This window comes from Miscanthus floridulus, chromosome 15 (assembly GCF_019320115.1).
Source record: "Miscanthus floridulus cultivar M001 chromosome 15, ASM1932011v1, whole genome shotgun sequence".
Lineage (NCBI taxonomy): Eukaryota > Viridiplantae > Streptophyta > Magnoliopsida > Poales > Poaceae > Miscanthus > Miscanthus floridulus.
In genome coordinates, this window is record NC_089594.1 from 10,034,368 (window position 1) to 10,046,199 (window position 11,832).

Consider the following 11,832-nt stretch of genomic DNA (forward strand, 5'->3'; position numbering starts at 1 on the left):
CCTTGGGCACTCCGAGCCGCCAGCAACTTCACACGGCCGTCGTCCTCGGCAGGGCCTCTGGCCAGAACGCAAGCACGTAGGCTGGCGCCGCGTCATCCCGACGAAGGTGCCGCGTCATCTGTGGACGCTGCTTCAGGAGCGTTGTCTACAACGCCGACCACGATCATGAACCTGAGCCCATAACAAATTCGAGCGACAACTCCAAGCGTCGCAACAACCTCAACGATCCCGTCCACGCCCTCGCAGCGGCGCCGAGCTCGCCTGGTGAGGCGGGACGCCCCAAGCCGAGGAGGAGAAGGCACTCCTCATCGAGCCAAGCTCGCTCGACCTCGCCGCATGACGATGACCCGAAGCGCCGAGCGACGTCGACCACGGCACTCTCGACCTCGTGCCTAGCCGCCAAACAGACCCTTCGCAGCGACGGCACGGTCTGACCTCCGACATCGACCAGCATGTCGAGCCGGAGGCCCAGCCCCGGGCTACCCGCCAAGGACCCGCGCATGTGAAGACGCAGTGCGCCGTGAAACTCCGACCTCCCGTAGGCCTTGGCCACCGAAGGCTGGTGCGATTCCCTGATATTGCTCCACACTTTTGCCCTGGCCACCAAAGGTAAGCTGGCCTATTTGCCAACCGACAAGCCAAGGTTTGAACTCTCGTATCTCGCGGCAACGGAGTACTTTTTTATTGTTTACTATATATACCGTATCATCGCTTGCTAAAACAAATAGCGTCACCCGAGCTTCAAGCCTGGGACCTCCAGCATAGGCATCTTTTTTATGTGCTAACCAAAAGGCCATGCAAGTTTTCCCCCTGACATTTGCAGATTATTTGCTAAGACCATTGGGCACCAGAAGCCGAAACCTCCGTGCTCCTGATTTTGACAAGCTGAAACTTGTCATTTGCGAGCTGGGTTTCTATTTGTGAAGCTGGAAGCTATTTATTTCGCGAAGCTGGAATACCTTCGTGATTTTTCATCACTCTGATTCGTTGGAAGCTCATTTTCTTGCGTGGATGGAATTCTCAGAATTTTTCATTTGTGAAGCTGGAACATCTTCGCTGAATCCTGGCGAAGACAATTTTTGCGAAGCTTCAGGTCTCTTGACAAACCTGATGAAGGAGTCCTGGCCCGTCCATTGATGGCGGAGGCTCTCACCTTCCCGAAGGTTCACTTGGCCCTTCGGCAGATATAAGTACTAGTAAGTAATCTAACCATATGTTTCAAATCTCGTGACATAACATTTGATCATATATTATATGGCGCTAACCAGTTATACCAAGATATAATTGTCTAACCTTCGACGTTGCATTTGAATATACTATGTATATCAGTTACTCATCAAGTGTGCATGTCTTAATTGAGAATGTCCTTCGCAGCAACACGTACGTACGCCTCTAAAACAAGGAACCAAGTCAATACAAGTGAGTATTTCTCATCAACATATAAATTCACACCAGCTCGTAATGTCTAATAATTTTTGCACTTGTGATTTACTTCGACACAATTTCAATCTAACCTCGGAGCAATTTTTCAAATGTTAACCTTCGTGCACACAACTTGTCACCAATGTGACCAACAAAGTTGTCGCGACTTTTTTGTCACACCAAAGGCATGGCCTGAATGGCTATACATGCTTGGCCCTAACCTGGCTAACATAAAACACTTTTCCAATTTTTGTTGAATCTCTTTTTGTTACTAACATGTAGGTCATCACCACTATAAGTATCCCTTATACTTCCAAACTAACTCTCCCATAGAGTATATTTTCTTCGTTGTATGCACGTTTTTTACAATCCCAAGATACATAGTTTACATTAGATAGTAGCCCCCATGAAATTCAACCTTCGTCACTCAGCGGCCTTTGTTAGTTATCAGCCTTCGTCAGTCAATGGCCTTCGTCAGTTATTAGCCTTCGTCAGTCAACGACCTTCGTCAGTTACCGGCCTTCGTCAGTCAACGACCTTCGTTAGTTATCAGCCTTCGTCAGTCGACGACCTTTGTCAGTTATCAGAATTCATCAGTCAGTGACGTTCGTTAGTCAGTGGCTTCACCTTCATCAACCAGTGGTCTTCATCAGTTATTGATCTTCGTCAGTCAGTGGTCTTGGTCAATCATTTGCCTTCGCCAGACAGTACTCTCCATCAATCGGCGGTTCTCATGAAATATTCAACCCTCATTAGATATCTCAGTGATCCTCTATCAGTCAATGATTTTCATCAGTCAACGGCCTTCGTCTGTCAGCAGCCTTTGTCAATTATTGGCTTTCATCATTTGCCAGTGGCCCTCATCTATCATTGGCTCTCAGGAGCCTTCGCTAGTCAACAACCTTCGTCAGTCAATTGCCTTCACTAGTCAGTGGCATTCATCTATCACAGGGTATCATCAATATATAACATTCGTCGGTCATCGGCATTCATCAGTTAGTGGCCTTCATCTATCATTGGGTGTCATCCGTCAGCAGCGTTCGTCAGTTATTGGCCTTCATCAACCAGAAGCCTTCGTCGGTCAGTAGCCTTCATCAGTAATTGGCCTTCGTCATTCAGCAGCCTTTGTCATTCAGTAGCCTTTGTTATTCAGCAGCCTTCGTCTGTCAGCAGCCTTCGTTGTTCAGCAGTCTTAGTCAGTTGGCAGCCTTCGTCATTCAGCAGCCTTCGTATGTTAGTAGCCTTTCGATACATACCCAACCTTCGTACCCACAAACACCAACATGTTTTTCTCTTTTTTGCAGGTTATATTGTTCATTTTTTTAGGATTTTAAAATATGCATTAACCAAATTTTATCTAAGCTAACCTTCGTAGGGAACTGATCCTCTTTATTTTCAATGTTACAAGTCACATCTATACCCATGCAAGTTCTTGAATGGCAGCCTTCGCTAGCCATCCAAAACTACAACCTCTCATTCGAGGGTATTATTTCTTATATGCAGAGCCAATGTTTTGTTCAAGCATAACATCATTTTTTGCAGGGTGTATGATATGTTTATTCCTTTTAATATTTTCATGCAAATGCACTTACTTGCATCATCACATACATACATGCATTACATAAATGCATTATACTGCGATAACTCGACAAAGACCTGTCCATGATCAGGCATCGGGACCATCACTCTCAAAATCTTCAAAAAGCTTTACCCGACGAAGACCTATCTGCAACAGGCATCGGGACCTTCGCTCTTTCAAAAGCTTCAAAAAAAACTTCACCTCTTGCATATTATATGAATGACTAACCATCTTTTGCAGCTAGTAGAAAGCCAGTGTCTTTTTGAGTGTTGAAAGACTTGCAAGCAAGTTGATATTCGACGAAGCTATAACTCGCAACCTAAGTCCCTAAAAAATGCTGGAGATCAACTCAAGTGCATTTTCACGCGACTTCTCCGGCCTTCGGCATGCAACGTCGGTGCCTACATTGGCATCGCCTCCGGCATGACGAGCTTCGCCACCATCTTCAGTGACTTCATCAACATCGCCTCCGCCAAATCACCATTTTTCAGGAGGGCCTTCTCCAAACAACTTTGCAGGAGGGCCTTCACCATCACCTTCGGCATCTACACCAACCTCGCCTCCGCCAAACACCTTTGTAGGAGGGTCTTTGCAAATAGTCATGGTGAACCAGGATGACTCGCCTCTGCTAATACATCGTCACAAGGGGCTTCACCGACACCTTCGTCGTCAACACCAATATCTACACCACCAGCATCAATGCCCACAATGACTTATCATCATCGCCAGATCAAGGGGCTTCATCAACTCTTTCAACACCAAGGTCTACCATACCTTCGTCAACCACTTCGACTCAAGGGGCTCATCGGCAACTCTAGTCCGAACTTCCACTTCCACTACTACAACTACATCGACTACACCTTCATCACGAGCACCAGCCAAGAGGGGCTAGGGGAGCACATCGGAGGACCCAACAACTCCGGAATGCGAAGTCTTTTTGCCCGACGCTCATGAGAAGGCCTTGAAGATAAAGACCTCCATACCGAGAAAGGCTCAAATAAAAACCAATGTGCCAAGATCTCAAAGGTGGAGACCTGCGCATCGGGAAGATGTTGGAGGAGAAGGCCTTGAAGAAGAAGGCCTATGCGCTAAGGAAAGCCAAGGAACCATGTCATAGAGGTGGAGAAAGAAGCCAAAGCCCAAAGGTGAAGACACCTGGAAGAACAAGGCACTCAGAGGTAGACACCTCAGGACTTAGAACATGTATAGGTTAGAGTCGTGCACGTGCTCTTTTCTCCATGCCCTTTTTTCCCAAAGGGTTTTTGGGATGGAGTTTTTGGTGAGACGTGCACGTGTGGTTTGCGAAGGGCAGTCCTCGCAACCAAGGTTGGAGTTGTATTGTACCTCTTCTAGTATGAGCTTCTACTAGGTCATGTAGTACCAGCCATAACCTAGTAGATGAGGTGCTACTGTTGGGACATGTCATATTTATATAGGTTAACTCCCCTAGAAGAGGACCAACTAGCACCATTGGAGTGGCATGTAAAACCCACCCCCACCGAGGGGTCGCTTGTAAATTTCCGCTTGCCTATATAATGCCAAGAACATCAGGGCGAGGGGGGCTCTCTCTTCTCCCACTATTTTTTTGCAAACCCTAGCCGTCGCCTCACTCTCCCCTCCTCGCGTGTTGGAGCCTTCGTCGGTGGACCTTCTCCGTGGATCCTCTGCACTAGACTCTCGTTGAAGGGCCTTGTCCGCGGAACCTCCGCACTAGACCATCATTATAGAGCCTTCTCCATGGAGCCTCCATCATGGAGCCTTCTCCGTAGAGGCCTTATACAAAACAATCATCAGGCCTTCGTATGAGACCTTCGTTTTGGGCCTTCGCCCTGGACTTTCGTCCTAAACCTTCGTTCCTGGCCTTCTCCGGCCAAGCCTTCGTCGGAGCCTCCTTTGGCCAGGCCTTCATTGGAGCCTTCTCTGGTCAGGCCTTCATCGCCAACCTTCTCTAGCTGGACCTTCATCGCCAGCCTTCTCCAGCTAGGCCTTTGTCGGAGCCTCCTTCGGCCAGGCCTTCGTCGTGAGCCTTCTCCGGCCGAGCCATCGTCGGAGCCTCCTCCGGCCGGGCCTTCGTCGGAGCCTTCTCCGGCCAAGCCTTCATCGGCTGACCTTCTCCGCACCAAGGAGCCTCCACCTCTCCAACCTGTTCGGGACGCTTGTCCCACCAATATGTATGTCGCGCTGCTTTAGGAAGACGATGGTAGCATCCAAAGACACAAGGAATTATACTAGTTCAGGCCGAAGCCCTACGTCTAGTCTCAGAGAAAGATCGAGTGCGTGTTCCTCGGTTGAATGCTATGAAGTTCTTACAATGGAGTATGCAAGAAGTGTGGAAGAGGTAGAAGAGTGGAGAGGGACTGCCCGAATGAAGTCTCGAGAGTGTCCTGGCTGCCCTTATATAGAGTCAGGGGCCAGGCCATGTACAAAGAGTTAGGTTCTCCCGACCGAGTGATCGTGAGCCTGAGGGAGGTGAAACTAGTTATCTTGGCTCGCAAAGAAGGCCATCTTGTCTTGGTGTCAGCGTATGCCCGAACGTGGTTGTCGTCATGGTCTTGTGCCCACGTCGTGGCATGGGGTGGTGTGGTGCTACAGTGCCAGTTGTGATGGCACTGTTGGCATGGTGGTGGTTCGCCAGCCGTCCTGTGCGATGTGGTCTCGCCGTGCCCTTCGTCATTGTCTCATATTCTCCCGGGGGCGTCGTATAGGAGTAGGTAGCTGCTCCCGGGTCATCGGTTGTCATGCTGGTCGTGGAGCCATTGACCATGATCCTGAGCTCCGGGGTCGCAGCCTTCGCTCGCTCGGTTGGCCTTGAAAATCAAGAACGTAGTCATGAGCCTCATCCCATAGTGGGTGTAGCCGTACGCCCATCTCGTCGTGCCGTATTTGGACGGTGGTTCACCGTACCTGTCGTCACCGCTCGGCGGTCCTGTCTAGTCTGCAGCGTGGCGTAGAGATGGCGCCTGCTCCGAGACGGCTGTCCCTTCGATCCTGGCGGACTGAGCAAGCGTGCCTGTCTTTGTCAGGACAAGCATACTTGGTGGAACTCGATCCCTCTCCGTTCCCTCCAGGGGTCGGGACGGAGGAGAGGTCGTGCAGCACTGGGCGGCGCGTAGTGAAGGGAGAGGGAAGAGGTCGTGGCAGACTCCCTATCTTAGCGTTTGGCCTAGGCCTGCGTAGCTTAGTTGGGCCACGGTTGCTTGGCCGTGTACTAGCTTGTTTGTCTTGGGCCGCCTATGCGGCTAACTAATCGGTGTCCTGAGATACCTAGGGTATCATAACCCCGACACATGTTGTTGACAACAAAAATATATGATTGAAGAGTTGAAGATGGATTGAAAAGTCGCGTGCATATACAAAATGCAATAAAAAGAAGTTAAATTTGGCCAAATTTGTAAGCAGACAATAAAAACAGATAAATTTGGCCAAATTTATAAGCAGACAATAAAAACTGGCCTAAGCCGGTTTGCATATATGGTATTGCAGGGCTGCCTGTAAAAACTGGCCTAGCCGGCCCCAATAACAACAACAACAAAAAGAAAAAAATCCAAACAAGTTGGATTCGCCCCAATTGTTAACAAAGATGAACATTCATCGATGTGACCTTACATACGGGAAGGGAGTAAAACTCTGGGGACCATCAATTTCTCTTTATGTGTAAAACAAAATATTGCAGAACAAGGTCAATAACTGTTTGTAAATCATGCACTTGATCCCCGACGCGGCGACGCCCATGTCTTTAGTTGTGTACATGAACAGAAAACAGGGATTTCCACCAATATAAATATAAATAAACAATATATATTGGTACACAGGCACTATGCACATTCTAAGGGTCCGTTTGGTTGGGCTTTTGGCCCTCAAAGCCAAAAGCTCAACCAAAGGGGCCGCTTTTAAAGACTGTTTTTTTCCGAAGCATCAACTTTTCCGTAGTACATTTTTGAAAGCTGGTTTAACCCTGTTTTTGGCTTTTGGCTTTCTGCTTTTTAAAATTGGTAGAATAAAAAGCTCTTCCATAGTTGTTTTAAGAGAGATAAAGATAGAAGGTATATTTTATACTTGTTTAACCAAACAGCTTTCAGCTTTTCTACAGCCCACAGCAGCTTTCCCACAGCTCACAACTCACAATAGTTTTTTCCCACAGTCACAGCTCACAACCCACTGCGACGTATACTGGAAAAATAAACAAAACGTCGTACCCACTGCCGCTCGTCATCTGTCGAGGTGGTGTTGATCGGTGGTTACCAGCACGCAGTCCAATGTGATCTTCGCCCACCACATCATCTCCCCTCCAACGCCCTCTCTATTGATGGATAGGGGACGGATCTGCCCCTGTTGGTAAAAGCATCAAGATACAATCAATTTATCTTCTTACCTTGGCTCCTCTCGTCTAAAATTGGCTAGATTCTTGTAAAAAAATTGATTTTGTATAAGGATGGGTAGTTTAGTAATTGGTATCTAATCTTCTTCTTTGTTAGTCATTAGTCGAGTCGCACCCCACCTCCAAAACTACACGGGTGCAAGGGCAGGGCTGCAATCCTTTCTGAAATGAACCGTATACATGGACAATGAATTTTAGTTTTATTCTTGGCCAAACCGCATACTTCTTTGCGGCTTTAATGAGTTTATTCACTTCATCACAAAAAAGTGTCTTCCACCATGTTAAAACCATACATCCATGAGTTCTTGTCCATCTTTTAATACATCAAAGAGAAAATAATTCATATACGTAACAATAACTAGTTCACAAATAATAACACCTAACTAAATAATTATTTAATATGCACTTTACAATCATAATCAACAAAATTGAAATAAATTTGTTGAAAACTATTAATATTGAACAGATTGTTCATAGAAACCTAATCCCTATTTAAAAACAAAGTAATAGACCATTAAAACTAACTAATAATGGACCATAAAAACCAACTCATATACCCATTGTTGATGCACTTAATCATCTTTGTAAAACAAAAATATTATGGATGTTGAGCAAAAAAAAAACTAATTCTACATCAAGATCTAGATCTAGATCTAGTTCTAAATCTAATCCCTATTTAAAAACTAACTAATAGACCATAAAACTTAAGACGTGCCCATTAAATATGGGTAGAATCTTTTTCTCCTAGTAAATAACCTAGGACCTTAAAATTTTGGTCTAATTTATTTTATGAATGCCTCAACCACCATGCAAGAGGGAGAAAATAAAAAAACCTAATTAAGCAAGTAATCTTCCACTAAACCTTCAAAAACATGTTAATAATAGCATTTACTTACCCCTAAGAGTCTCCTCCTCCCAAGGAATCAAAGTCAGAACCTTTCCCCTTACATCTATATTTTTTCGAAAGTTGTCCAAACTCCTCCTTCCTTCCTTCTCAGACTATAGTATATATGTCCCGAGGGGGGAGAAGGAGACTATAATTTATAGTGGAGACATTAATAGAGGAGGGTATATAGAAATGTATATCTCTAGAGTCTGCTAGGAATCCCAACCGACTCTTAAAATGAAGGCCATCATCATAGTTCCCAGCAGCCTATAGTAATTGCCATTTTTAGAGGTGATTGAGAATCTCAATCGTCTCTGAAAGGCGAGCAGCCGTCTCTAAAAATATATTTTCAGAGGCACCTCGCGGTTGGTGGATCTGACAGGGCCCTCTATAGGGAGCCACCTCTGCCCTACGGAGTGCAGTTGTGGTCGTGATGATATGAGGACGAGAAGAGGAAGAGGAGATTGTTTCGTGCATGTATGTGGATCCCACCTTAGGAAAAAGTCTACTTAACCCCCACCTTTCATACTTGGTCTACTTCACCCCTCTAACTATGAAACCGTCTGTTTTACCCCCTGAACTTTCTAAAACCGTCTATTTTACCCCCTAGGCGGTTTTCAGCGGCGGTTTGCTACAGTAACAGCGGGTCTGTTACAGCAGCTGTGGGTTTGCTACAGTGCGGGTGGTTTTGAATTTTCTTTTTTTATATTTATTTTCGGTGAATTTTTGAAAAATCATAGAAAAATCATAAAACGAAAAATCTAATTTTATTGGACTTCACATGAGTAGATCTACACAGTGAATATATAATATGGTATGCTTTAGTAAATTTTTTTTTTGTAGCTTTAGATTAATTGGAAAATCTAATTTTGTCTGTAATTAATTAGAATTTATCTATAACTAAGTTATATATAGTCCAATGAGTATGAAATTTTTACTATAGTTCAAGCATACAATAATTAGCGTACCATAAAAATTTCACCACAATTGGACCATAGAAGCTGCAGCTATGAATTATTCCAATTAATTACAGACAAAATTAGATTTTCCAATTAATCTAAGGCTACAGTAAAAAATTTGTGCTAAAGTATACCGTATTATATATTCACTATGTAGATCTACTCATGTGGAGTTCAACAAAATTAGATTTTTTATTTTATGATTTTTCTATGATTTACTGTGATTTTTCAAAGATTCACCGAAAATAAAAAAAAGAAAAGTCAAACCCACTGTTACTGTAGCAAAACCGCTGTCAAAAACCGCCCGGGGGGTAAAATAGACGGTTTTGAAAAATTGAGGGGGTAAAACAGACGGTTTCATAATTGGGGGGTGAAGTAGACCATGTATGAAAGGTGGGGGTTAAGTAGACTTTTTCCTCCCACCTTAACACCCACATGAACCTTTGTACGTAAGAGAAATACTCATCACGTGTGTGTATCAGCTTAAGGCTAGGACCGGGAACACATATTACAAGGATGCCCGGCCCTAAGGCAGATTACATATACACAATGAAACGGGCTATAAAGCATGAGCAAAATGTCACAATTTAGAGCTATGGATAGAAAATCCCCTGTATGCCATTAAAACTTATAAGCATCCCTTACTTGCCATCATAAACTATGCAATCCCTTCAGAGCCATCAATATAGATTTGTGATCCCTTATACTCCACTAAATTGACTATTATCTAAGATTCAGTGAACCCGTTTCCCCAGAATTATTGTGGCCGCAGCCGCCCACGCACCCAACCGACCGAGACCAATTTCCCCAGCTTCCCACCACCGCGACGACGATCGATCCTGTATAAATTCCCAACGCCTCGGGTACCCCGCTGCTGACCGTGCGCCGCAAGAGGAGGCTCGCGCGGCGTGCTGGCGGAGCGCTGCGTCATCTAGGACGGCGACGCCGCCGCGGACGACGCGGAGGCGGAGGGCAGCAACAGCAAGCCGCTCCTCTCCGTGCGCCGCCACAAAAGGGGGTCGTCGAAGAAGGCGCTGGCCTACGTGACGCCCCTGCCAGCCTCCTCCTCGTCATCAGGCTATCGCCGCACCGCCGCCGAGGCATCGTACGTGGTGGAGGGCTCGTACGGTCTGCGGGCCAGCGCCGCGCGTGAGCACGCGCGCGGGGACGCCGTGGTGGCCGAGGTCCGCCGGAAGGAGGCCGTGGTGGGCGACGATGTGTTCGACCTGGTGGCGGACCCCCGCCTCGGCGCGATGCTCGCCATGGGCCTTGTCATCGCCCTCGACGAGATGTTCACCGGTGGGCGCTCGGCCGCTAGCAGGTCCCTGTCCGGCTGTCCCTGCTGGGAAGGACATGCGGCGTAGCCGCGTAGGCGTAGCAGCGAAACGCTACTGCCAAGGTCCCCTGCTTGCATGTATACAGCGGTATAGTCAGCGCAGCAGGCTGCATTTTTTAGATTCAATTTGTTAATCGATTCAACTTTTTAAATTGAGACAAGATAAGAAAGACTACTCCAGTTATTTGAACTTCACCCAAACCGCCCAGCTAGTACTCTACATTCGACGGTGCCTAAATTCAGAGTTGAAAATGGATCGAACGTGAATGCTAAGATTTGTGTACGACTAACACACTTTATTTTCACCTCAACCAGCTAAGCTAGCCTCACTTGCTTTCAATAACAAAATTAAGTTCTTCACTTCTCCTATATGTTAGGTGTTAATTTTTTTTTGTTCACATAACATGTAATTTCTTCATTTTGTTTCGTGATGTCCTCAAACTAACTTGCAATTGCCTTGCTTTTTGTTCCAACAAACTAATTTTAGGAAATAACAATGACCAATGAGGAATGCATGCGAATTGGGAAATCGCCCGCCATGTATGACCATCATCCAATTAATTCCAATGCTGCTCAACTCCACGTCTACTGTAGTAGTGACCAGTGAGTGGAAGCAAATGTTGGAATGATCTCGGCTTAGTCTTTTGACTGACCGAGTTATTAGGCTGTCTCCAACAGGAGACTCATTGCGGAACCCAAACCCAAAATGGGTTTCCAACACAATACCTATAGCCTCTAACATAGTACCTATATGGAAGACCCATTTTAAGTGCCAGGAGAGGCATAACCCAAATCTGAGTATCCTCTCTCCTAAAGACCCATTTGCAGAAAGTGTTGTCTTTTGGGCCTTGTTGTTGGAGACGACTAAAAATAGGTATTGAACGCTTTACCTATAGCGCTATTCAAAGGACGAATGTGTCTTGTATTTTGGGTCACGGTTGTTGGAGACAGTCTTAGGGACTTAACGGTCCACTAACCAGTCAATGACCAATGGACTCAATGTCCACTGGCCTAGTACCAGGGTTCCCGAGCTAAAAGATACGAGTCATGGTACCTAATTAAGGCGTGCTAAAACTGTGATTAGCCTCCCTAACAACCTACGGTCAAGGTAAGATCGGTGATCCCCTAAAGATTAGGAGCCAGCCGCCGGCCATCTATGTGCCGGCGTCCTCATCGCCGACGCCCACTCGAGAAGATCTACCTACGCCTGCTATATACCTGAGCAGGCACGTTAAAAGCTCTAGTTTGGTTTTAGTGAATTGATAAAACCCA

General features: G+C 46.0%; 1 protein-coding gene across 1 annotated transcript; it reads left to right on the forward strand.

The window, feature by feature from the left end:
• Window positions 1–10,071: 10,071 nt before the first annotated feature.
• Window positions 10,072–10,588, forward strand: LOC136506971 (protein LURP-one-related 8-like; the record flags this gene model as incomplete). Its single annotated transcript, XM_066501841.1, is given in 2 exon segments — window positions 10,072–10,127; window positions 10,129–10,588. Coding segments are annotated over 2 exon segments (516 nt in total), but the record flags the coding sequence as incomplete, so codon positions are not given.
• Between the last annotated feature and the right edge of the window lie 1,244 nt (window positions 10,589–11,832).